The 26,534-nt window shown below is 40.4% G+C and overlaps 1 protein-coding gene across 2 annotated transcripts in view; it reads right to left on the bottom strand.

Moving 5' to 3' along the window:
• Positions 1-26,534, bottom strand: part of cntn1b (contactin 1b) — a 42,405-nt gene that overhangs the window by 5,160 nt on the left and 10,711 nt on the right. For both annotated transcript variants that reach the window (XM_061914277.1, XM_061914278.1), the window contains exons 7-17: positions 25,756-25,968; positions 25,598-25,697; positions 21,807-21,991; positions 13,699-13,823; positions 13,516-13,633; positions 11,917-12,067; positions 11,716-11,843; positions 7,318-7,490; positions 7,116-7,239; positions 6,875-7,042; positions 6,654-6,803 (exon numbers count right to left, since the gene is read on the bottom strand). In XM_061914277.1, the coding sequence (XP_061770261.1) occupies positions 6,654-6,803; positions 6,875-7,042; positions 7,116-7,239; positions 7,318-7,490; positions 11,716-11,843; positions 11,917-12,067; positions 13,516-13,633; positions 13,699-13,823; positions 21,807-21,991; positions 25,598-25,697; positions 25,756-25,968 (1,635 nt within the window). The remainder of the gene's footprint in view (positions 1-6,653; positions 6,804-6,874; positions 7,043-7,115; positions 7,240-7,317; positions 7,491-11,715; positions 11,844-11,916; positions 12,068-13,515; positions 13,634-13,698; positions 13,824-21,806; positions 21,992-25,597; positions 25,698-25,755; positions 25,969-26,534) is intronic.

Genomic DNA, 26,534 nt, shown 5'->3' with positions numbered 1-26,534 from the left:
GGGGATAGTCCTTTTTTTTTTTTTTTCTTTGTCATGAAAAAGGGACGTTTTTGTCATGAAAAGGGGAGGTTTTTGTGGTCAGTGCACTAATTGTAAGTGTATATTGTGTTTTTTATGTTGATTTAATAAATAAAAAAATAAGTTTATTTTATTTTTTTTTCTTTGTCATGAAAAAGGGATGTTTTTGTTCTCAGTGCACTAATTGTAAGTGTATATTGTGTTTTTTATGTTGAATTAATTAAAAAAAATATATATATATTTATTTTTAAAAAAACAAAAAAATTAATCAAAAATTCTTCTGCGGCCCGGTACCAATCAGGCCACAGCCCGGTGGTTGGGGATCACTGCTGTACATGACATAGCATTACATTACACAGATATCACACAACTGCACCATCTAGTGTCTGGAAACAGTACAGGGGAATACTATCAGGGCAACTTATAAGAATACCAGTTTAAAGATTGTAATAAAATGTATATCATTTACATGTAATGTGAAGTAAAATTATGCCCTCTAGTGCAGTGGTTCTCAAATGGGGGTACGCGTACCCCTGAGGGTACTTGAAGGTATGCCAAGGGGTACGTGAGATTTTTTTTAAAACTATTGTAACAATAGCAACTATTCAAAAATCTTTTATAAATATATTTATTGAATAATACTTCAACAAAATATGAATGTAAGTTCATAAACTGTGAAAAGAAATACAACAATGCAATATTCAGTGTTGACAGCTAAATTTTTTGTAGACATGTTCCGTAAATATCGATGTTAAGGATTTCTTTTTTTGTGAAAAAATGTTTATAATTAAGTTGATGAATCCAGATGGATCTCTATTACAATCCCCAAAGAGGGCACTTTAAGTTGATGATTACTTCTATGTGTACAAATCTGCATTTAGAATTGAATCACTTGTTTATTCTTCAACAAGTTTTTAGTTATTTTTATATCTTTTTTTTTTTCCAAATAGTTCAAGAAAGACCACTACAAATGAGCAATATTTTGCACTTTTAAACAATTTAATAAATCAGAAACTGATGACATAGTGCTGGATTTTACTTCTTTATCTCTTTTTTTAAACCAAAAATAATTTGCTCTGATTAGGGGGTACTTAAAAACATGTTCACAAGGTACATCACTGAAAAAAAGTTGAGAACCACTGCTCTAGTGGATGTGAGGAATATAGAGGAAGACAACATTTTGAATATTCAACCATAAACTAATGCTTTATTTTATAAATAAGGCATATCGATTCTTGGGGTCGTGATTCGATTATAAATCGATTTTTTTCGATTCAACGCGATTTGCGATTAAAAAAATATATATTTTTCCAATTCAAAAGGATTCTGTATTCATTCAATACATAAGATTTAAAGCAGGATCTACCCCAGTCTGCTGACATGCTAGCAGAGTAGTAGATTTAAAAAAAAAAAGCTTTTATAATTGTAAAGGACAATGTTTTTTCAACTGATTGCAATAATGTAAATTTGTTTTAACTATTAAACGAACCAAAAATATGACTTATTTTATCTTTGTGAAAACATTGGACACAGTGTGTTGTCAAGCTTATGAGATGCCATGCAAGTGTAAGCCACTGTGACACTATTGTTCTTTTTTATTAATTTTTATGAATGTCTAATGATAATGTCAATGAGGGTTTTTTAATCACTGCTATGCTGAAATTATAATTAAAATTGATACTGTTGTTGATAATATTCATTTTTGTTTCACTACTTTTGGTTTGTTCTGTGTGGTGTTTGTGTCTCCTCTCAATTGCTCTGTTTATTGCAGTTCTGAGTGTTGCTGGGTCAGGTTTGGTTTTGGATTTGGATTGCATTGTTATGGTATTGCTGTGTATTGTTTTGTTGGATTGATAAGAAAATAAAATAAAATAAAAATCGATTTTTAAAAAATGAGAATAGATTCTGAATCGCACAACGTGAGAATCGTGATTCAAATTCGAATGGATTTTTCCCCACACCCCTAGTCACAAACATTGTGTGCAATGTTTAGTGTGTGAATGTTGTGTTTTTCGTATACCGTAATCCTTAAATTGCCGCAGGGCATATAGTGTGCGCCTGCCTTGAATTACTGCCGGGTCAAACTCGTTTCCCAAAATAATTAGCGCATACTATACCGCCGGGTCAAACTCGTGACGTCACAAGTGACACTTCCCCTGTCATTATTTTCAAATTGGAGGAGGCTGATTTCAATACCGGTAATTTGAAATCGCATAAAGGGAAGAAGAGTAAGAGCTATTCAGTAGGATTACTTCACACTCAAATTTTTACTGCATACCTTTGGTAAGTGCCGGAGTGAGAAGAGGTTTTAAAATAATTAGCACATGCTTACTTTTACCGTATGCCTTTGGTAAGCGCAGGAGTGAGAAGGGGTTTTAAATTAATTAGCGCCCTGGCGGCAATTCAAGGAAATACGGTATGTGTAAATAATTGTATTTGTATAAATGTATTAACACTAAACCTATTTGTTTATGTAAAATACTTGTAATGTTCATTTATGTTGTCAGTCTTATCAACATAAATGAAAGAAGAAGTGTAAAGAAATAATACTGAAGAAGGAAAATAATTCAAAAGGAGGAACATCAATCCTCAACAAAACTTCTGGAGCTAAAGTTTCGTCATGCTTTTAACTATCTGTCTAGTTGCGCACGCTGGAAACGAGTAGCGAGGGCAGGATAATCAATCAATTGACAGTTCAGTGTGAAAGCCGAAGTGTCCACTTTTTAATTAAGTAAACGCAGTCTCAAAAGAACATAACCTGCGGAGGCCCTTCTTCCACATTACGATGTCTGGCCCCTGAGCCATTGGGCTCTTGAAACTGTGGCCCTCTTTTTCATGTAGTTGAATAGCCCTGTTATAGAGTAATAGTAGTACTATATAATAATATTACATTAATAAGTTAAATTATAACTATAACATCATATTTTTATTAATTTTACCAAACTATTGATCAACTGTTGACTACTTGTTAATACTTTTACCATCACTCTATAAAATTACAATAATTACAAGAAATTACAGTATTGTTGTTACCATTAGTAACAATAAATAACAATACGAATAATAAAGCACTTTGTGTTGTCACTTGCCTGTATATGAAAAGTGCTATATTTATTATAGAGTAGTAGTATTACTATTACTGCGATGAGGTGGCGACTTGTCCAGGGTGTACCCCGCCTTAGGCACCAGCGCCCTCCGTGACCCCAAAGTGGTAGAAAATGGATGGATGGACTATTACTATTAGGACCACCGCTCTACAATATAACAATGATTACAAGAATATTTGTTGAGATGTCATTCACATTGACATCCCACTGGGTTGTGAGTTTTTCCTTGCCCTAATGTGGGCTCCGAACAGAGGATGTCGTTGTGGCTTGTGCAGCCTTTTGAGACACTTGTGATTTAGGGCCATATAAATAAACATTGATTGATTGATTGAACTACAACAATATTTGACTATACCATCAAAAATTGTTGTAATTAAAACAATATTTGATGGTATAGTCATTATGACTATTCATTTTATTATACTGGTCGATAGTTAAAATTAATAACATAAGTTGAAAAATTACGACTATACCATCATATATTGTAATTATAGTTATAATTATTGTTATAGCATTACTCCATAATATACCAATAATTACAATAATATATGATGGGATAGTCATAATATTACATTGCATGTTATTAACGTTTCCATACTTTTGATTAGCATAATAAAACGATTGAGAAAAATCGTTGGCCGGCTCCTCTTCTTGTTAGAAGATAGGGTTCCATCGTCCCTAAGAATGATGTGCTCTGTAGTGACTGCACAAGCCAATACGAGATTTGAAGTTTCTGCTGCACATCGGACAGATCAGACCAGGTGGTAATATACATCTTGGCATGACTCTTCTTTCCAGTCTCTTCCTCCTTTTTTCAAGTATCCTAGATGTTCTCTTCTCCTCATACTTTGTCACTCCTTCACCGACTGCGGCTTTCCATGTTTTTCTGTCTTTTGCTAGGTCTTTACTATGTCGTATCTATTTCACATTGTTTCAATGTCTTCTTTGAGCAATCCTTGTCACGTCTTCTCTGCCCACCAACATTAATTTTCCTTTCATTTAGCTGACAGTACAACGTCTGTTTTGGCAGTCTTTTGTCATTCATTCGTACGACATGCCATGTCCATCGTAGTTGTTTTTTCTTAACACTTGTACTCTCTACGCTGGGAAGCAAGTACACTGATGTTTGTTCTCATATCTTGCCACTTAATACTCATCATCTGGCATAGACATCGTTGTTGAAACCTTTCAAGTGCTGTGATATGTCCTTGAAATGCTGTCCATGCCTCTGAACCATATAGCAATGTTGTTCTAACAATTGCTCTGAACTCTTTGATTTTTGTATCTAGCCTGATGTCATGATTTTGGAACACTCGAGTCCTAAGCCTTCCAAAGGCTGCAACAGCTTGCCTGATTCTATGATTGACTTCTGCATCAATGTTAGCATTTGAAGAAATTATACTACAAAAGTATGTGAAGGTTTGTACATTTTCAAGAGCCACTTTTCTATCATTATTGCTGGTGGTTGCAGGATGACGTCCTTTGGCGATGGTTGGTAGAGTGCTTGTGTTTTCTCTGCATTTATTTTAAGTCCAAGTTGTGTTTACGTATAGTTAAATGTATCCAGTATTACTTGTAAATCTTTCGCACAATCTTCTCAGCTGGTATTCCTGAATTTTGCAATGTGGATCACAAGAGAGATAAAGATGGAGAACAGTGTCTGGGCTTTCAGGCAGTTTTTACTTCAAAAGGAGCAGAATCATCGCCATTCCCAAGTACTTGAGCTGTCATATTGTCATGCATCAATCGGACTATACTGATTAATTTTGGAGGACATTCTGATCTTGCTAGTACTTCCAAAAGTGGTTCCCTTGAGACAGTGTCAAATGCTATTGTGATGTCAATAAACGCCATATAGAGGGGTTTATTTTGTTCAATGGAGTTGTATCACCGAAAATGTTTCCTGTTAGGGTTATCTCCTTATGTTGCTCCTTCTCCCAAACCTTTCATCGTGAATATAGTTTACTGCTGGTAGGTGAGTATTGGTTCCTGGGGGTAGTCATGCTTGAAGTTTTGTGTACTGGAACTTGCTAGATGGCCGTTGGCACTCTTGTGCTCATCCACCCTTTGACAGATATTGGTCTGTTCTGCTGGTTGTCTAGCCACCCTCCTCATCAAGCGCACTTGATAGGGGTGCTGGTTTAGTCCCCGACGGCTCGACCATGGACCAAGTAGTATCAGTTTACATGTTACCAATAGCACTCTCCTGAGCGACCTGACCGCTTTAAATAATATTATTCCGATCATCATTATTAGTTATTAATTTTACATTTATAATTAGGGACCGATGTCCCTCTGGGACAGAGGACCCTATTGAATTTCTAAGGTTTTATTATTATTCTTTATTATTATTTTTTTGTATTATTCCGCCGCCTATTTGAGCTGTAATTTGACCCCCTTAACATGCTTCAAAACTCACCAAATTTGACACACACATTAGGGCTGGCAAAAATTGCAATCTAATCAAAACACCAAACCCCAAAACTCAAAATTGCGCTCTAGGAAGAAAACACAGACCAAACTGTCCAACTTCCAGTAGCAATGTCGTAGAAACATAAAACAAAAACCTCTATGTAGGTCTCAGTTAGACTTATATTTAATACACTCATACCTCCCAGCTAAAATCAACAGGAAGTTTGCAATACCCCTTTCAATACAAAAGTGGACTAAAAAAAAAGCGCTTTTTTTCAAACTGAGGCCGTTTGTCGTTTCCGCTTCTAATAAACACAGAAAAGTGACTGAACCCTTCTGATTAAAAGTTGATGAAAGAGTTTTAATTACTACCCCGGTTTGGATTTTATGAGCCCGCAAAGTACCGGTGCGCTGTTGCAGTTGCGCTAATGTTGTCACAAGATGGGGGCTTCCTGGTCGGCTTCCTGCTAAGAGAAAACTGCCTCAAACTCACTGTAGAAATTTCATACTCACATGAAACAAAAACCTCAATGTAGGTCTCACTGAGACCTATATTTCATAGACTGACAACCTCCAGCTAAAATCAAGAGCAAATTTGCTATTCCCCCTTCAATACAAAAGCTCCACTCCGTTCACAATGCATTAGAGTCTCAAAATGGCGGCACCAAGGCGTCCTTATAAAATGCCCAAGCCACTTTACAACTGTTGTTGCTATGAGACTGATGTATTACACATGTGTGTACAACTTTTTCCATAATCCATCCATCCATCTTCTACCAAGCCCAAGCAGTCCCGTCCATCGCTGCTTGCAGCTTTAATATTATAATTAGTGTTATTATTACTACTACTAATAATAACCATTATGGAATATTTTTATGATATTACTCCCGCTAACAATAATAATAAAATCCATGGGTAAAGTATTTTAAAAAGTATAAATTGAAAAATAATCATAATTCTGTTATGTGCCATTGCTGTTGCATAAACAACATTAAATACCGCTTTTAAATAAAGCATCAGTTCTAAATGTTGCATTTTAAAACTAATATGAATGCTTAGCTCAAAATTGGAAGATTATGTATCGAAAATATCAAATATAAAGTGTGTCGTCCTTACGAGCGTCCCATGTTTTTATCTTCAGCGAGGGGATGCTGGCCTCCCCAGAGCCGTACTCGTTGGTGGCAATGATCCGGAACTGGTACTCCATCCAGGGGTACAATTCTGTGACATCCGCCCTCTCCACAGTACCGTCAAGGAAGGTTGGAGCTGCAAGACAAGATGCATCATTAAAATGTGTGGATAGAGGTGACCCCCTAGTGGTGAGGGGCGGTCCTCACAGGTGGTGGCGTTCTTCCAGTCGTCCTCATGCAGAGCCCAGTAGTTTCTGCTTTGAATGGTGTAGTGAAGAATCGGCCTGTTATGATCAGCTCCTTTGGTCCACAGCAGCTTGACCCACGTGTCTCCTATATCCTCCACCCGGATCACACCAGGAGGCCCTGGGACTCCTGCAATCAGGAAGCATTTTATTCCTGACTTCAAGATGTCATTTCTGACAAACATCCATTGCTCGACGCTCACCTACGACCTTGAGGTCGGCATACGCCATGTCGCTGTCCACCACGGTCTGAGCCGTGCACGTGTAGCGACCCTCATGCCAGATCTGCGCGTTCTTGATCCGCAGGTTCCCGCTGCCGTCTTCGCTCTTTAAACGGCAAACTCAAAGACGTGAATATTCACTCGCGCGTAAATATGCGTAGGGTTTGAAGTCGCATGCGGCTACCATGATGCGTTCAAAGTGTTGCCACTCGGCGTGAAAGTCGATGACCCTGAAGTCCACAGCCCAGATGAAGGTGATGTCCAGCATGGGGTCGTAGGACGCCGAGCAGGACAGAACCACCTCGTCACCCACTGTCACCTCAGTGTCCTCTGGAGGCGTCGTAATGCTGGTCGCCTCTGGACAACAAGACGTACTATTAGAACACTACTAGGGATGGGTACCGTTAACATTTCAACCGATACGCTATTAATTCCCGGTACCAATTTTCAGTAAGTGTGTGTGTGTGTGTGTGTGTGTGTGTGTGTTAAATAAAAAAAAACATGTTTTATTTTACCCAATCTTTTAATTGCATCATTTAAATATAAGTTACTGTAATTCCTTGAATTGCCGCCAGGGCGCTAATTAATTTAAAACCTCTTCTCACTCCTGCGCTTACCAAAGGCATGCGGTAAAAGTAAGCATGCGCTAATTATTTTAAAACCTCTTTTCACTCTGGCACTTACCAAAGGCATGCAGTCAAGATTTAAGTGTGATGTAAGTGGCCTAGTGGGTAGAGTGTCTGCCCTGAGATCGGTAGGTCGTGAGTTCAAACCCTGGCTGAGTCATACCAAAGACTATAAAAATGGGACTCATTACCTCCCTGCTTGGCACTCAGCATTAAGGGTTGGAATTGGGGGTTAAATCACCAAAATGATTCCCGGGCGCGGCATCGCTGCTGCCCACTACTCCCCTCACCTCTCAGGGGTGATCAAGGGTGATGGGTCAAATGCAGAGAATAATTTCGCTACACCTAGTGTGTGTGTGTGACAATCATTGGTACTTTGACTTTGGATACCATCATGAAAAGCACATTTAATTAAAAAAAACGTTATTATGGTCTTACCTTTACTTATAAATGAAGTCCAAGCCAGCTACTTCTGATCAAAAGTATCGATAACTTGTTTATAGAAGTCTTCCTTATCTTTCTTCAGCTTTAAAAGACTGTCTCGATGGAGATCTTCCTTTATTACCTCTTGCTTTGATTGAAAGTCCAGTTTAGAAAACTGCTATCAGACCGCTGCTATCAGTTAGCTCGGCTCCTCAAGTGCGGGCGACGACATAATTATCCTCGGCAAACTCCCCCTCTCGTTCTGCTCCGTGAGTGATCTCTTTATCCCACCGCTGTCAACATGAAGTGTTATTGTATGAATAATACACTGGGTATTTAGGACTGGAACATGCTTTATTGAGCCCTGTTGTTTACATAGCCAGCATAGGAGTGTTACATCCTGAAAGGGCCGTCGTGCACCCGCCGCGTCATATCCGTCCCAGCACATATCACGTCACTAATTGTCACTTCTTCTGCAGCCGAGTAGTCGCAAGAAGGATCACTAGCGCCCTCTACCACCAGGAGGCGGGAGTCATTTAATGACTCTTATTGGACAAACGCAGCTACGGTATTGTGACGGTCTCAAGCAGTCGTCTTGCAGGTTCCCAGGACCACCAAGAAAGGACATGGCTTGAGCAGTTACACTTTGTTTTGTTTTTTTTCAATAAAACCTCAGTACAGGTCGCTCTTCCTCTCCGCTCGCTCGGAAAAGCTCTTAATCTTCTTCCCTTTATGCGATTTTAATTTTTGAAATCAGCCTCCTCTATTTTGAAAATGATGACAGGGGAAGTGTCACTCGTGACGTCACGAGTTTGACCCGGCGGTAATACTAAGCTAATTATTTTGCGAAGCGAGTTTGACCCGGCAGTAATTCAAGGCAGGCGCATACTAAATACCCGGCGGCAATTCAAGGAAATATGGTAAGTTGTTTTATCCTGTTTTATTGTCACATTTCTGAGTATCATTTGCAGCAATGACAAAGTTGTACTTGCAGTTACCAGTCCGAATTGTTAAGATGGCAATAGTATATAGTTTGTGTTTTTTCTGTCTGTTGTGCCTTACAAAGTGTTAATACTGTATGTAAGTGTTGTACTTATTACGCACCAGCTGTTTGACTGCAACATGCATCTTAGTTGTAGTTTTCATTAACAAATGTGAAGGTGTTGAAATGAGAAAGTTAACATGTCAATGATAAAGCCAATGTATATCAGTATCTGGCTAGCGCATTTTGGGAAGGTGGAGCCTTAACTTATATTGAAACCTTTTTTGAATCAGTTGTTTTGTTGTCATTAAAAAAATGGTACAAAAACATGGCACCGTTGAATTTTACGTGAAGGCGTGCTCATTGGGATTCAGTCGTAACAAAAAAGTGCCGAATACAATACCCATTTCTAAACACACCTATTAATAGTACCGTATTTTTCGGACTATAAGCAGCCACTAAAAATCCTTTTGATTTTCTCAAAAATCAACAGTGCGCCTTATAACCTGGTGCGCCTAATGTATAGCATAATTATGGTTGTGCTTACTGACCTCGAAGCAATTTTATTTGGTACATGTTGTAATGATAAGTGTGACCAGTAGATGGCATTCATACATACTACGTATGTGTATTTAGGATCTGCATAAGTCCTGAAAATATGCGCGCGTTCACAATTGTAGTTACAAGCTTCTTTTTCTCTACCTTCTTATGTGGCTTTCATCTTCCACTGTGGATATTTGTAATATGAAGTAGCATAAAGTTATTACTTATGTCTCTCAGTAGACTAGCTATCAAAGCGTTAAAAACAGTAGTGGGTTTACATTATTCACCCACGGAACTTTAGTTATTAGAGCGTTCCGGTCAGATGATATTTCACGGGACACATTTCCGGCGTTGATTTTGCATTATTGAGCCGCGAATGAGGAGATGCTACTCTGTTTTTGATTGAACTGAAGTCTGAATGTCATTTTAACAGTTAGCTCCATCTTTTGACACTTCTTTCACCCCCGTCCTTGCACGCTACACCGCTACAACAAAGATGACGGGGAGAAGACGCTGCCGAAGCTGAGCCACGTAGGTAAGACTGCCCACAAAACGGCGCATCCTGAAGAAACACTCAGAAAAAGCTACTTGAAAATGGTCTGTAAAACATAATCTATGCAACACTTTCACCAAAAACCACCATCACATGTTATGTAGACCAAAAGATAGTGCAGGGGTCACCAACGCGGTGCCCGTAAGGACCAGATGAGTCGCCCGCTGGCCTGTTCTAAAAATAGCTCAAATAGCAGCACTTACCAGTGAGCTGCCTCTATTTTTTAAATTGTATTTATTTACTAGCAAGCTGGTCTCGCTTTGCTCGACATTTTTAATTCTGAGGGAGACAAAACTCAAATATAATTTGAAAATCCTAGAAAATATTTTAAAGACTTTGTCTTCACTTGTTTAAATAAATTCATTAATTTTTTTTACCTTGCTTCTTCTAACTTTCAGAAAGACAATTTTAGAGAAAAAATACAACCTTAAAAGTGATTTTAGGATTTTTAAAACACATAACTTTTTACCTTTTAAATTCCTTCCTCTTCTTTCCTGACAATTTAAATCAATGTTCAAGTATTTTGTTATTTTTTATTGTAAGGAATAATAAATACATTTTGATTCAATTCTTCATCTTAGCTTCTGTTTTTTCGACGAAGAATATTTGTGAAATATTTCTTCATACTTATGATTAAAATTAAAAAAAAATATTCTGGCAAATCTAGAAAATCTGTAGAGTCAAATCTTATTTCAAAGTCTTTTGAATTTCTTAAAAAAAAATTTTGTTCTGGAAAATCTAGAAGAAATAATAATTTGTCTTTGTTAGAAATATAGCTTGGTCCAATTTATTCTAACAAAGTGCAGATTGGATTTTAACCTATTTAAAACATGTCATCAAAATTCTAAAAATAATCTTAATCAGGAAAAATTACCAATGATGTTCCATAAATAGTTTTTTTAATTTTTTCAAAAAGATTCAAATTAGCTAGTTTTTGTCTTCTTTTTTTCTGCTGAATTTTGAATTTTAAATAGTCAAAATTGAAGATAAACTATGTTTCAAAATTAAATTCATTTTTTTCCTGTTTTCTCCTCTTTTAAACCGTTCAATTAAGTGTTTTTTTCCCCATCATTTATTCTCTACAAAAAAACTTCCATAAATGGGAAAAAAATGTACGACGGAATGACAGACAGACATACACTTTTTTTTAAATTAAAGGTAAATTGAGCAAATATTGCTATTTCTGGCAATTTATTTAAGTGTGTATCAAACTGGTAGCCCTTCGCATTAATCAGTACCGAAGAAGTAGCTCTTGGTTTCAAAAAGGTTGGTGACCTCTGATATAGTGTTTTAAATTTAGAAAAAAAAGTCATAATATGACCCCTTTAATGCGTTAAAAATCTGGTGTGCCTTTAATATGAAAAAGACCTAAACAAACCCGCTCATATGCAGTGCACCTTTTAATCCGGTGCACCCTATTGTCCAAAAAAACGGTAATTAAAACTACAGACTGACCTGTGATTGTGAGGTAACCAGAACTGTTGGACTTTCCTCTGTCGTTCTCAGCAAAGCACGTGTAAGAACCTTCATCATTTATGGTGGCGTTGAGAATCTCCAGAGTGCCATCAAACATGATGGATATGCTGCAGGAAGAGCGCAGCAGAGGTGAAATAAAGACGACGTATTAAAAACCACGGGTGACGGGTTTTACTGCACCGCGAGTTGTTGAAGAGCAGCTCTTTGTCTTTGGTCCACGTGAAGCGAGGCCTGGGCGCCGCTCTGGGTTTGCACTCTATCACCACGCGGCCATTTTTGGCCCCCAGGAGCTGCTTCTTCAAGGGGTTGAACTCAAATGTCGGAGCGCAGGCTGAAGAGGAAAAAAAAACTTCAGTATTAGACGAAGACAAGTTAACCCCGTTTCCATATGAGTTGAGAAATTGTGTTAGATGTAAATATAAACAGAATACAATGATTTGCAAATCCTTTTCAACCCATATTCAGTTGAATATGCTACAAAGACAACATATTTGATGTTCAAACTCATAAACTTTATTTATTTTTTGCAAATAATAATTAACTTAGAATATTTCACGCTTCATAATGCGCCACACACTTTCCACGGGAGACAGGTCTGGACTGCAGGCGGACCAGGAAAGTACCCGCACTCTTACTACGAAACTACGATGTTGTTACATGTGGCTTGGTATTGTCTTGCTGAAAAAAGCAGGGGCGTCTATGATAACGTTGCTTGGATGACAACATATGCTGCTCCAAAACCTGTATGGACCATTCGGAATTAATGGTGCCTTCACAGATGTGTAAGTTACCCATGCCTTGGGCACTAATGCACCCCCATACCATCACACATGCTGGCTTTTGAACTTTGCGTCGATAACAGTCTGGATGGTTCGCTTCCCCTTTGGTCCGGATGACACGACGTGGAATATTTCCAAAAACAATTTGAAATGTGGACCCGCCAGACCCATAACACTTTTCCACTTTGCATCAGTCCATCTTAGATGATCTCAGGACCAGAGAAGCCGGCAGCGTTTCTGGATGTTGTTGATAAATGGCTTTCGCTTTGCATAGTAGAGCTTTAACTTGCACTTAGAGATGTAGCAGCGAACTGTATTTAGTGACAATGGTTTTCTGAAGTGTTCCTGAGCCCATGTGGTGATATCCTTTAAAGATTGATGTCCGTCTTTGATACAGTGCCGTCTGAGGGATCGAAGGTCACGGTCATTCAATGTTGGTTTCCGGCCATGCCGCTTATGTGGAGTGATTTCTCCCGATTCTCTGAACCTTTTGATGATATTATGGTCTGTAGATGTTGAAATCCCTAAATTTCTTGCAATTGCACTTTCAGAAAGGTTGTTCTTAAACTGTTTGACTATTTGCTCACGCAGTTGTGGACAAAGGGGTGTACCTCGCCCCATCCTTTCTTGTGAAAGACTGAGCATTTTTTGGGAAGCTGTTTTTATAGCCAATCATGGCACCCACCTGTTCCCAATTAGCCTGCACACCTGTGGGATGTTCCATATAAGTGTTTGATGAGCATTCCTCACCGTTATCAGTATTTATTGCCACCTTTCCCAACTTCTTTGTCACATGTTGCTGGCATCAAATTCTAAAGTTAATGATTATTTGCACAAAAAAAAATGTTTATGAGTTTGAACATCAAATATGTTGTCTTTGTAACATATTCAACTGAATATGGGTTGAAAAGGATTTGCAAATCATTGTATTCTGTTTATATTTACATCTAACACAATTTCCCAACTCATATGGAAACAGGGTTTGTATGTGCACACCCACCAATCACTCTCAGCTCAGCGTTGGCGTATTTGATGCCCCAGTAGTTCTCCGCTATGCACTGGTACATGCCGGAGTCATCGAAGGTCAAGCTGGAAAACTTCAACTCGCCTTTGCCGAACTGGGAAAACACAAACATGCAGTTTGAGTCTGCCAACAGAGTTGAAAGAGTTGCTGGATATTTACCATGTAGCCATTTTTGTACCAACGGATGAACGGGAAAGGCTTCCCTGATGCAACACAGCGCATGGTGTGCTCTGAACCGATGTCCATTTGGGTGTTGTTGATGGTCTCCGCCCACTCTGGAGCAGCTGCACGACAACAGACATCACCGTGTTCAACATATTGTCGACATGAATATAGGACGGTCATTTTTCCTGAGAAAAAAAACAGCTCCCGGACAACAAACATCCTTAAGTTTCAATATGCAGTCTTGACCCGAATATAAGACTATTTTATACTGAACAACATGGTGTTCATCAACCTTCTCGTAGCTTTGCTTGACGTATCTACGAGTTCCTGTTTGATGCGGATTTTAGCAGTTGGCAACTATGATGTAGGTCGCCAAAAACACACTGACCCGAGTATACCGTAAGTATCACTAACGCCCTCTACCACAAGGAGGCGGGAGTCATTTAATGACTCATATTTGACACACGCAGCTACAGTATATTAATAAAACATGTTTACTGTTCTTTTTAGCATATTCAATAGCTTGGACCTTAAATCCTACTGAATAGCTCTTAATCTTCTTCCCTTTATGCGATTAACGTATTATTTTCGGGTCTCCCCATGTCTAGCATTAAACGATTACAGTTGGTACAAAATGCGGCTGCTAGACTTTTGACAAGAACAAGAAAGTTTGATCACATTACGCCTGTACTCTATATACATTTATATACATACATATATACCTATACTGTATATACCTTTATATACATATATACCTATACTGTATATACCTTTATATACATATATACATACATATATACCTATACTGTATATACCTTTATATACATATATACATACATATATACCTATACTGTATATACCTTTATATACATATATACATACATATATACCTATACTGTATATACCTTTATATACATACATATATACCTGTACTGTATATACCTTTATATACATATATACCTATACTGTATATACCTTTATATACATATATACCTATACTGTATATACCTTTATATACATATATACCTATACTGGCTCACCTGCACTGGCTTCCTGTGCACTTAAGATGTGACTTTAAGGTTTTACTACTTATGTATAAAATACTACACGGTCTAGCTCCAGGCTATCTTGCAGATTGTATTGTACCATATGTCCCGGCAAGAAATCTGCGTTCAAAAGACTCCGGCTTATTAGGGATTCCTAGAGCCCAAAAAAAGTCTGCGGGCTATAGAGCGTTTTCCGTTCGGGCTCCAGTACTCTGGAATGCCCTCCCGGTAACAGTTTGAGATGCTACCTCAGTAGAAGCATTTAAGTCTCACCTTAAAACTCATCTGTATACTCTAGCCTTTAAATAGACCTCCTTTTTAGACCAGTTGATCTGCCGCCTCTCTTCTTTTTTCTCCTATGTCCCCCCCTCCCTTGTGGAGGAGGTCCGGTCCGATGACCATGGATGAAGTACTGGCTGTCCAGAGTCGAGACCCAGGATGGACCGCTCGTCGGGACCCAGGATGGACCGCTCGCCTGTGTATCGGTTGGGGACATCTCTACGCTGCTGATCCGCCTCCGCTTGAGATGGTTTCCTGTGGACGGGACTCTCGCTGCTGTCTTGGATCCGCTTTGAACTGAACTCTCGCGGCTGTGTTGGAGCCACTATGGATTGAACTTTCACAGTATCATGTTAGACCCGCTCGACATCCATTGCTTTCGGTCCCCTAGAGGGAAGGGGTTGCCCACATCTGAGGTCCTCTCCAAGGTTTCTCATAGTCAGCATTGTCACTGGCGTCCCACTGGATGTGAATTCTCCCTGCCCACTGGGTGTGAGTTTTCCTTGCCCTTTTGTGGGTTCTTCTGAGGATGTTGTAGTCGTAACGATTTGTGCAGTCCTTTGAGACATTTGTGATTTGGGGCTATATAAATAAACATTGATTGATTGATTGATTGATTTCAAATGATTGAAATAAGCCTCCTCCATTTTGAAAATGATGACAGGTGAAGTGTCACTCGTGACGTGACGAGTTTGACCCGGTGGAAATTCTAGGCATATGCTAATTATTTGGCTAAACGAGTTGGACCTGGCGGAAATTGTAGATATGTGCTAATAAAATAATATTTTGCGAAACGAGTTTGACCCGGCGTTAATCCTGAGCCGGCGGTAATGCTAAGCATGCGCTAATTATTTTGCGAAACGAGTTTGACCCGGCAGTAATTCTAGGCAGGTGCATACTATATACCCGGCGGCAATTCAAGGAAATACGGTAAGACGGTAATTTTTCCCGAGAAAAGTCAGAAAAAGAGCAGCTTGATGACAATAACGATCTAGTTCGATGGTCCTGGGAATATAAGACCTACATTTTTCCAGACAAGGCTCTGAAAAAGAGGAGATGAACGACAACAATTATGATCAAGTTCGACGTATCGCACTGACCTGAATATAAGGCGGTAATTTTGCCCCCGAAAGGTCGGAAAAAGATGGACTGAACGACAATTGTTATCAACTTTGACATATTTTATTCAAACAAATATATGCCAGTAAAATTCCCCGAACAAGTCTGAAAAAGTCTAGCTGGAGAACAACAAACACCACACACAGTATTGACCCAAATATAAGACGCTATTTTTCCTGAGAAGTCTGAAAAAGATGAGCTGTACGACGACAAATTTGATCGAGATCAACATATTGTACGGGCTCGAACATAAGGCAGGCTGATCCATTTGTTTTCTTAAATTTTAAGTACATCGATCTGTGCTCGGCAAGTTTGCCTACCAGAAAGTAGGTATCGATCAAGGATCCTTTTAAAAAGGGACACGATTGATCTTATCGATACATTGGTTATGGATTTAATAACGGCAGACTTTACATGAAGTTCTATCACTTTCAAAAACAAGGACGTTAAACGTCAAGTCCACTTTCCCCGTCTGTGACGTCATCAAAACAAAAATGGCTGATATCTACGGTGAAAGCTCATAACCGAGCGCCAACACCAAACGACAATATCATTAAATACAACTAGATTGCAGGAGCCAAAAACAATACAAACAACAACACAATAATATAAAGCCACGACTTAACTTTGAAGCCCCACTAAAGAACTTTCAATTTGGTTGATTTTGTTGCGGCACCAGTGGACCAAAGCTGGAGTGTTTTGCAAGAAGAAGACTACATTATGAGAATATAAGACAGTGGTTTTTTCCATAAAAAGTCTGAAAAAGACGAGCTGGACAACAACAATTATGATGAAGTTTGACATAGCGTATTGATCCGAATATAAGACGGTAATTGTTTCCAATAAAAGTCTGAAAAAGACAAGCTGGACGACAACAACTACGATCAAGTTCGATTCATCGTATTGATCCGAATATAAGACGGTCATTTTTTCCATAAAAAGTCAGAAAAAGACAAGTTGGACGACAACAATTATGATCAAGTTTGACATTGCGTATTTATCCGATTATAAGACGGTAACATTTGCCCGAAACAAATCTGACAAAGACGAGATGGACGACAACAATGACGGTCAAGTTCAACATATCATACAAAAATAAGACAGTATTTTTTTCCTGAGAAAAGTCTGAAAAAGAAAAGCTGCACGACAAAAATGATGATCAAGTTTGACATATTGTATTGATCTGACTATAAGATGGTGAAATTTGCCGAAAAATGTCTGAGAAAGACGCGATGGACGACAACAATTACGATCAAGTTAAATTTATCGTATTTAGCCGAATACAAGACGGTCACTTTTTCCATAAAAAGTCTGAAAAAGATAAGTTGGACGACAAAAATTATGATCAAGTTTGACATAGCATATTGATCCGAATATAAGACGGTCATTTTTTCCTTAAAAAGTCTGAAAAAGACAAGCTGGACGACAACAACTAAGGTAAAGTTCAATTTATCGTATTGATCCAAATATAAGACGTTAATTTTTTCTAGAAAAAGTCTGAGAAAGACAAGTTGGACAACAACAATTATGATCAAGTTTGACATTGCCTAATAATCCGATTATAAGATGGTATAATTTGCCGAAAAAAAGAAAGACGAGATGGACAGCAACAATTACGATCAAGTTCATCATATCATACAAATATAAGACAGTATTTTTTCCTGAGAAAAGTCTGAAAAAGACAAGCTGGCCGACAACAATTATGATCAAGTTTGACATATCTTATCGAGCAGACTATAAGATGGTAAAATTTGCCCAAAAAAGTTTGAGAAAGACGACATGGACGACAATAATTACGATCAAGTTAAATTTATCGTATTGATCCGAATATAAAACGGGAATTTTTTCCATTAAAAGTCTGAAAAAGACAAACTGGACGACAACATCTACAATCAAGTTACATTTATTGTATTGATCCGAATATAAGACTGGAATTTTTTCCATAAAAATTCTGAAAAAGACAAGTTGGACGTCAGCAATTATGATCAAGTTTGACATCGCGTATAGATCCGAACATAAGACAGCAAATTTTTCCATAAAGTCTGAAAAAGACAAGCTGGATGACAACATCTACAATCAAGTTCAATTTACCGTATTGATCTGAATATAAAACTGCAATTTTTTCAATAAAAAGTCCTGGACGACAACAATTACGATCAAGTCAAATGTATCGTATTGATCCGGATATAAGACGGTCATTTTTTCCATAAAAAGTCTGAAAAAGACAAGTTGGACGACAACAATTATGATTAAGTTTGACATAGCATATTGATCCGATTATGATAAAATATGTTGAAAAAAGTCTGAGAAAGACGAGCTGGACGACAACAATTACAAACAAGTTAAATTTATCGTATTGATCCGATTATGAGACAGTATTTTTTTCCATAAAAAAGTCTGAAAAAGACAAGTTGGAGGACAACAACTATGATCAAGTTCAATTAATCGTATTGATCCGAATATAAGACAGTATTTTTTTTCCATAAAAAAGTCTGAAAAAGACAAGTTGGAGGACAACAATTATGATCAAGTTTACATTGCCTATTTATTCGATTATAAGATGGTAAAATTTGCCCGAAAAAAGTCTGAGAAAGACGAGATGGACGACAATAATTACAATCAAGTTCAACATATATAATTATAAGACAGTTTTTTTCCTGAGAAAAGTCTGAGACAGACAAGATGGACGACAACAATTATGATCAAGTTTGACATTGCGTATTTATCCGATTATAAGATGGTGAAACTTGTTGTAGAAAGTCTGAGAAAGACAAATGGACGACAACAATTACGATCAAGTTCAACATACACAAATATAAGACAGTATTCTTTCCTGAGAAAATTCTGAAAAAGACAAGCTGTACGACAACAATTACGATCAAGTTTGACATATCGTATTGATCTGACTACAAGATGGTAACATTTCCGGAAAAAAGTCGGAGAAAGACGACATGGACGACAACAATTACGATCAAATTCAACATATCGTACTGAACCAAATATAAGACAGCATTATTTTCCTGAGAAAAGTCTCTGGAACCCTTAAGACGACGGCTTGAGTCTTTCACAGCAGCACTTACCAGTGAGCTACCTCTATTTTTTAAATTGTATTTATTTACCAGCAAGCTGGTCTCGCTTTGCTCGACATTTTTAATTCTAAGAGAGACAAAACTCAAATAGAATTTGAAAATCCAAGAAAATATTTTAAAGACTTGGTCTTCACTTGTTTAAATAAATTCATTAAAGTTTTACTCTGCTTCTTATAACTTTCAGAAAGAAAATTTTAGGGAAAAAATACAACTTTAAAAATGATTTTAAGATTTTTAAACACATATACCTTTTTACCTTTTAAATTCCTTCCTCTTCTTTCTTGACAATTTAAATCAATGTTCAAGTAAATTTTATTGTAAAGAATAATAAATACATTTTGATTTAATTCTTCATTTTAACTTCTGTTTTTTGGACAAAGAATATTTGTGAAATATTTCGTCAAACTTATTATGATTAAAATTTAAAAAAAATTATTCTGGCAAATCTAGAAAATCTGTAAAATCGAATTTAAATCTTATTTCAAAGTCTTTTGAATTTATCTTAAATGTTTTTCTGGAAAATCTAGAAGAAATAATGACTTGTCTTTGTTAGAAATATAGCTCGGTCCAATTTGTTATATATTCTAACAAAGTGCAAATTGGATTTTAACTTATTTAAAACATGTCATCAAAAGTGAGAAATCATTAAGATGATCAGTGTTTTCACAAAGATAAATATCATTAATTATTAATAGTAACATAGAATTGGCTATTTTTGGCAATTTATTTAAGTGTGTATCAAACTGGTAGCCATCCATCCATCTTCTTCCGCTTACCCGAGGTCGGGTCGCGGGGGCAACAGCCTAAGCAGGGGAACCCAGACTTCCCTCTCCCCAGCCACCTCGTCTAGCTCTTCCCGGGGGATCCCGAGGCGTTCCCAGGCCAGCCGGGAGACATAGTCTTCCCAACGTGTCCTGGGTCTTCCCCGTGGCCTCCTACCGGTTGGACGTGCCCTAAACACCTCCCTAGGGAGGCGTTCGGGTGGCATCCTGACCAGATGCCCGAACCACCTCATCTAGCTCCTCTCCATGTGGAGGAGCAGCGGCTTTACTTTGAGTTCCTCCCGGATGGCAGAGCTTCTCACCCTATCTCTAAGGGAGAGGAAACTCATTTGGGCGGCTTGTACCCGTGATCTTATCCTTTCGGTCATGACCCAAAGCTCATGACCATAGGTGAGGATGGGAACGTAGATCGACTGGTAAATTGAGAGCTTTGCCTTCCGGCTCAGCTCCTTCTTCACCACAACGGATCGGTACAACGTCCGCATTACTGAAGACGCCGCACCGATCCGCCTGTCGATCTCACGATCCACTCTTCCCTCACTCGTGAACAAGACTCCTAGGTACTTGAACTCCTCCACTTGGGGCAGGGTCTCCTCCCCAACCCGGAGATGGCATTCCACCCTTTTCCGGGTGAGAATCATGGACTCGGACTTGGAGGTGCTGATTCTTATTCCGGTCGCTTCACACTCGGCTGCGAACCGATCCAGTGAGAGCTGAAAATCCCGGTCAGATGAAGCCATCAGAACCACATCATCTGCAAAAAGCAGAGACCTAATCCCGTGGCCACCAAACCGGAACCCCTCAACGCCTTGACTGCGCCTAGAAATTCTGTCCATAAAAGTTATGAACAGAATGGGTGACAAAGGACAGCCTTGGCGGAGTCCAACCCTCACTGGAAATGTGTCCGACTTACTGCCGGCAATGCGGACCAAGCTCTGGCACTGATCGTACAGGGAGCGGACCGCCACAATAAGACAGTCCGATACCCCATACTCTCTGAGCACTCCCCACAGGACTTCCCGAGGGACACGGTCCAATGCCTTCTCCAAGTCCACAAAGCACATGTAGACTGGTTGGGCAAACTCCCATGCACCCTCAAGAACCCTGCCGAGAGTATAGAGCTGGTCCACAGTTCCACGACCAGGACGAAAACCACACTGTTCCTCCTGAATCCGAGGTTCGACTATCCGGCGTAGTCTCCTCTCCAGTACACCTGAATAAACCTTACCGGGAAGGCTGAGGAGTGTGATCCCACGATAGTTGGAACACACCCTCCGGTCCCCCTTCTTTAAGAGAGGAACCACCACCCCGGTCTGCCAATCCAGAGGTACCGCCCCCGATGTCCACGCGATGCTGCAGAGTCTTGTCAACCAAGACAGCCCCACAGCATCCAGAGCCTTAAGGAACTCCGGGCGGACCTCATCCACCCCCGGGGCCTTGCCACCGAGGAGCTTTTTAACTACCTCAGCGACCTCAGCCCCAGAAACAGGAGAGTCCACCACAGATTCCCCAGGCACTGCTTCCTCATAGGAAGACGTGTTGGTGGGATTGAGGAGGTCTTCCAAGTATTCCTTCCACCTATCCACAACATCCGCAGTTTGCTCCGATCGGAGCAAACTGGTAGCCCTTCGCATTAATCAGTACCCAAGAAGTAGCTCTTGGTTTCAAAAAGATTGGTGATCCCCCGTGACCCCAAAAGGGACAAGCGGTAGAAAATGGATGGATGGAGTAGTCTTATATTCGGGTGCCGACATCATTGTGACGTGTGCAGAGTTGTGTTGACTTACACTCCACGTAAACCCAGGCCTTGTGCCAGTCTTTCCCTTTGGTGTTGATGGCCTCGCACTCGTAACTTCCCACGTCTTCATACTGGATGTTGTAGAGATGCAGGACCGCGCCTGATTCGCTGATCTCGTGGTTGGCCGGAAGATCCGTGTGGTCCACTTTCCTCCACACAATGTGAGGGACGGGACTGCAACACAAAAGTAGGAGCTGGGTAAAAAAAAAAAAAAACAGAACACTTGTGCAAATGTGCCCTCTTGTGGCTGCGGACAGAACAGCAGTTTAAAAGCATAGTTGTCTTATGTTCTCCAGACTTGTACATGCAAACCAACAGGTCCGGTCAAATGACTTCTTCCTTATTGGGTCTGAGCTTTTCTTCCCATCACTCTCACACACACGCGCCAGTGACATGGAGAGATGCTTGTAAAATGTCTATAATGGAGATTCGCACATGAAAAGCTACAGATGGCCACAAATAACTAAGCGAGTCAGAGCTTTTCTTCTCGTCACACACACCAGGGACTTAGAGAGATGCGTTGGGTCGTCATATAGCCTACAAAGCAAAGCAACAGGTGACGCCGAACAAATTTGTCCAAGCTTTTCTTCCAGTCACACACAATCTAGTGACTTGAAGGGACGTAGAGATACGCTGGCTGTAATGTGTTGGACATAGAAATGTACACATGTAAACCAACAAGGGGCGCCAAACGACTTAATCCTGACTGTGACAGAGCTTTTCTTCCAGTCACACACACACACGACTTGGCGAGATGCGCTTGACAAAACGTGTCGGGCATCAGGTTGTCATATAGCCCAGAGATCTATACATGCAAAGCAACAGGTGACGCCAAAAGAAATTTGTCCAAGCTTTTCTTCCAGTCACACACAATCTAGTAACTTGAAGGGACGTAGAGACACGCTTGATGAAAAGTGTTTGGCGTAGAGATGTACACATGAAAACCAATAGGGGGCACCAAACGACTTAATCCTCACTATGTCAGAGCTTTTCTTCCAGTCACACACACTAGGGACTTAGAGAGATGCGTTGGGTCGTCATATAGACTACAAACGACTTAATCCTGACTATGTCAGAGCTTTTCTTCTCGTCACACACACCAGGGACTTAGAGAGATGCGTTGGGTCGTCATATAGCCTACAAAGCAAAGCAACAGGTGACGCCGAACAAATTTGTCCAAGCTTTTCTTCCAGTCACACACAATCTAGTGACTTGAAGGGACGTAGAGATACGCTGGCTGTAATGTGGTGAGCATAGAAATGTACACATGAAAACCAACAAGGGGCGCCAAACGACTTAATCCTGACTGTGACAGAGCTTTTCTTCCAGTCACACACACACACACACAATTGACTTGGCGAGATGCGGAGACGCGCTTGACAAAACGTGTCGGGCATCAGGTTGTCATATAGCCCAGAGATCTATACATGCAAAGCAACAGGTGACGCCAAAAAAAATGTGTCCAAGCTTTTCTTCCGGTCACACACAATCTAGTAACTTGAAGGGACGTAGAGACATGCTTGATGAAAAGTGTCTGGCGTAGAGATGTACACATGAAAACCAATAGGGGGCACCAAACGACTTAATTCTCACTATGTCAGAGCTTTTCTTCCAGTCACACACACTAGGGACTTAAAGAGATAAATTGGGTCGTCATATAGACTACAAACGACTTAATCCTGACTATGTCGGAGCTTTTCTTCTCGTCACACACACCAGGGACTTAGAGAGATGCGTTGGGTCGTCATTTAGCCTACAACGCAAAGCAACAGGTGACGCCAAACAAATTTGTCCAAGCTTTTCTTCCAGTCACACACAATCTAGTGACTTGAAGGGATGTAGAGATACGCTGGCTGTAATGTGTTGGGCATAGAAATGTACACATGAAAACCAACAAGGGGCGCCAAACGACTTAATCCTGACTGTGACAGAGCTTTTCTTCCAGTCACACACACACACACACACACACACACACACACACACACAATTGACTTGGCGAGATGCGGAGACGCGCTTGACAAAACGTGTCGGGCATCAGGTTGTCATATAGCCCAGAGATCTATACATGCAAAGCAACAGGTGACGCCCAAAAAAATTTGTCCAAGCTTTTCTTCCAGTCACACACAATCTAGTGACTTGAAGGGACGTAGAGATACGCTGGCTGTAATGTGTTGGGCATAGAAATGTACACATGAAAACCAACAAGGGGCGCCAAACGACTTAATCCTGACTGTGACAGAGCTTTTCTTCCAGTCACACACACACACACACACACAATTGACCTGGCGAGATGCGGAGATGCGCTTGACAAAACGTGTCGGGCATCAGGTTGTCATATAGCTCAGAGATCTATACATGCAAAGCAACAGGTGACGCCAAAAAAATTTGTCCAAGCTTTTCTTCCAGTCACACACAATCTAGTAACTTGAAGGGACGTAGAGACACGCTTGATGAAAAGTTTTTGGCGTAGAGATGTACACATGAAAACCAATAGGGGGCACCAAACGACTCAATCCTCACTATGTCAGAGCTTTTCTTCCAGTCACACACACCAGGGACTTAAAGAAATGCGTTGGGTCGTCATATAGACTACAAACGACTTAATCCTGACTATGTCAGAGCTTTTCTTCTCGTCACACACACCAGGGACTTGGAGAGATGCGTTGGGTCGTCATATAGCCTACAAAGCAAAGCAACAGGTGACGCCAAACAAATTTATCCTCACTGCGCCCGAGCTTTTCTTCCAGTCACACGCAATCTAGTGACTTGACGTAGAGGCACGCTTGATGTAATGTTTCGGGTATAGCAATGTACACATGAGAACCAACGGGGTGGTGTCACACAATGTCTCCCTGAGCAAGTCGGAGCTTCTCTTACCCTCATTCACTCTCACAGACATCAGTGACCAGGAAATATGCTAAGAGTGCAGAAGCGAATACCGTATTTCCTTGAATTGCCGCCGGGCATATAGTAAGCGCCTGCCTAGAATTACTGCCGGGTCAAACTCGTTTTGCAAAATAATTAGCATATGCCTAGAATTTCCACCGGGTCAAACTCGTCACGTCACGAGTGACACTTCACCTGTCATAATTTTCAAAATGGAGGAGGCTGATTTCAATCCTTTGAAATCGCATAAAGGGAAGAAGATTAAGAGCTATTCAGTAAGATTTAAGGTCCAAGCTATTGAATATGCTAAAAAGAACAGTAAGCAGCTATGTTTTATTGATATACCGTAGCTGCGTGTGTCAAATAGGAGTCATTAATTGACTCCCGCCTCCTGGTGGTAGAGGGCGCTAGTGATCCTTCTTGCGACTACTCGGCTGCAGAAGAAGTGACAACAAGCAGCAATCGTTTATTTTTTTCCTCTCGCTTGCACTTTTAACATGGAGGATTACATATCTAAAATAAAACAGTTTTCTAAACTGGACTTTCAATCAAAGCAAGAGGTAATAAAGGAAGATCTCCATCGAGACAGAGACTTTTAAAACTGAAGAAAGATAAGGAAGACTTCTATAAACAAGTTATCGATGCTTTTGATCAGAAGGAGCTGCGCATGGACTTCATTTATAAGTAAAGGTAAGACCATAATAACGTTTTTTTAATTAAATGTGCTTTTCATGATGGTATCCTTACATCACACTCAAATTTATAAGCGCAGTCCTGAATTTACCGCATGCCTTTGGTAAGCGCCGGAGTGAGAAGAGGATTTAAATGAATTAACGCCCTGGCGGCAATTCAAGGAAATACAGTACAACCAAGACTTCAAAGAGAGTTTCTTACTTGCCAAGCGCGAAGCACTCCAGTGAGATGTTTGAGGCCAGCAAGGCTGTGGTGTCTCCAAACTTCACTCTGATGTCCGCTGGGTATTTTCTCTCCTCACCTGAGGCACACAGACAGGTGTTAGACCTGGAAGACTTCCCCGGCGAAGGCTGACAAACCGTCATCGGGCGGCAGAGGGACGAGCGGGATGAACTTGGAGAAGACGCTCTTGCCCACGACGGGACTGGAGACGAAGCAGGAGTAGTTGCCCGCGTCCCGAGCCTCCACCTTGGCGATGTACAAGTTGCCCGTCCTCTGCGAGACGAAGCGGCGGCGGTCCGGGTTGAGGAAGACGGGGAACTCGTTGAAGATCCAACGGTAGCTCACCTCCTCTGAAGGACAAGGCGGGACAGGCGTGAGACTGACCAGCGCCGGTCCGCCAAAGCAGTGTTTTTCAACCTTTTCTGCGCCGAGGCACATTTTTTGTGTTTAAAAAAATGCGGAGACACACCACCGGCAGAAATCATTAAAAAACGAAACTCGGTTGACTGTAAAAAGTCGTTGTCGCGATTGTTGGATGTGACTTTAAATCGTAAGCAAGCATGCATGACTATAGCTCTTGTCTCAAAGTAGGTGTACTGTCACCACCTGCCACATCACACCCGGACTTATTTGCACTTGTTTGCTGTTTTCCGGCTACTCCGGCTTCCTCCCACCTCCAAAGACATGCACCTGGGGATAGGCCCCTCCCACCTCCAAAGACATGCACCTGGGGATAGGCCCCTCCCACCTCCAAAGACATGCACCTGGGGATAGGCCCCTCCCACCTCCAAAAACATGCACCTGGGGATAGGCCCCTCCCACCTCCAAAGACATGCACCTGGGGATAGGCCCCTCCCACCTCCAAAGACATGCACCTGGGGATAGGCCCCTCCCACCTCCAAAGACATGCACCTGG

This window comes from Nerophis ophidion, linkage group LG10 (assembly GCF_033978795.1).
Source record: "Nerophis ophidion isolate RoL-2023_Sa linkage group LG10, RoL_Noph_v1.0, whole genome shotgun sequence".
NCBI lineage: Eukaryota > Metazoa > Chordata > Actinopteri > Syngnathiformes > Syngnathidae > Nerophis > Nerophis ophidion.
Note: the sequence above shows the minus strand (reverse complement) of the source record. Positions and strands in the feature narration are given on the sequence as shown.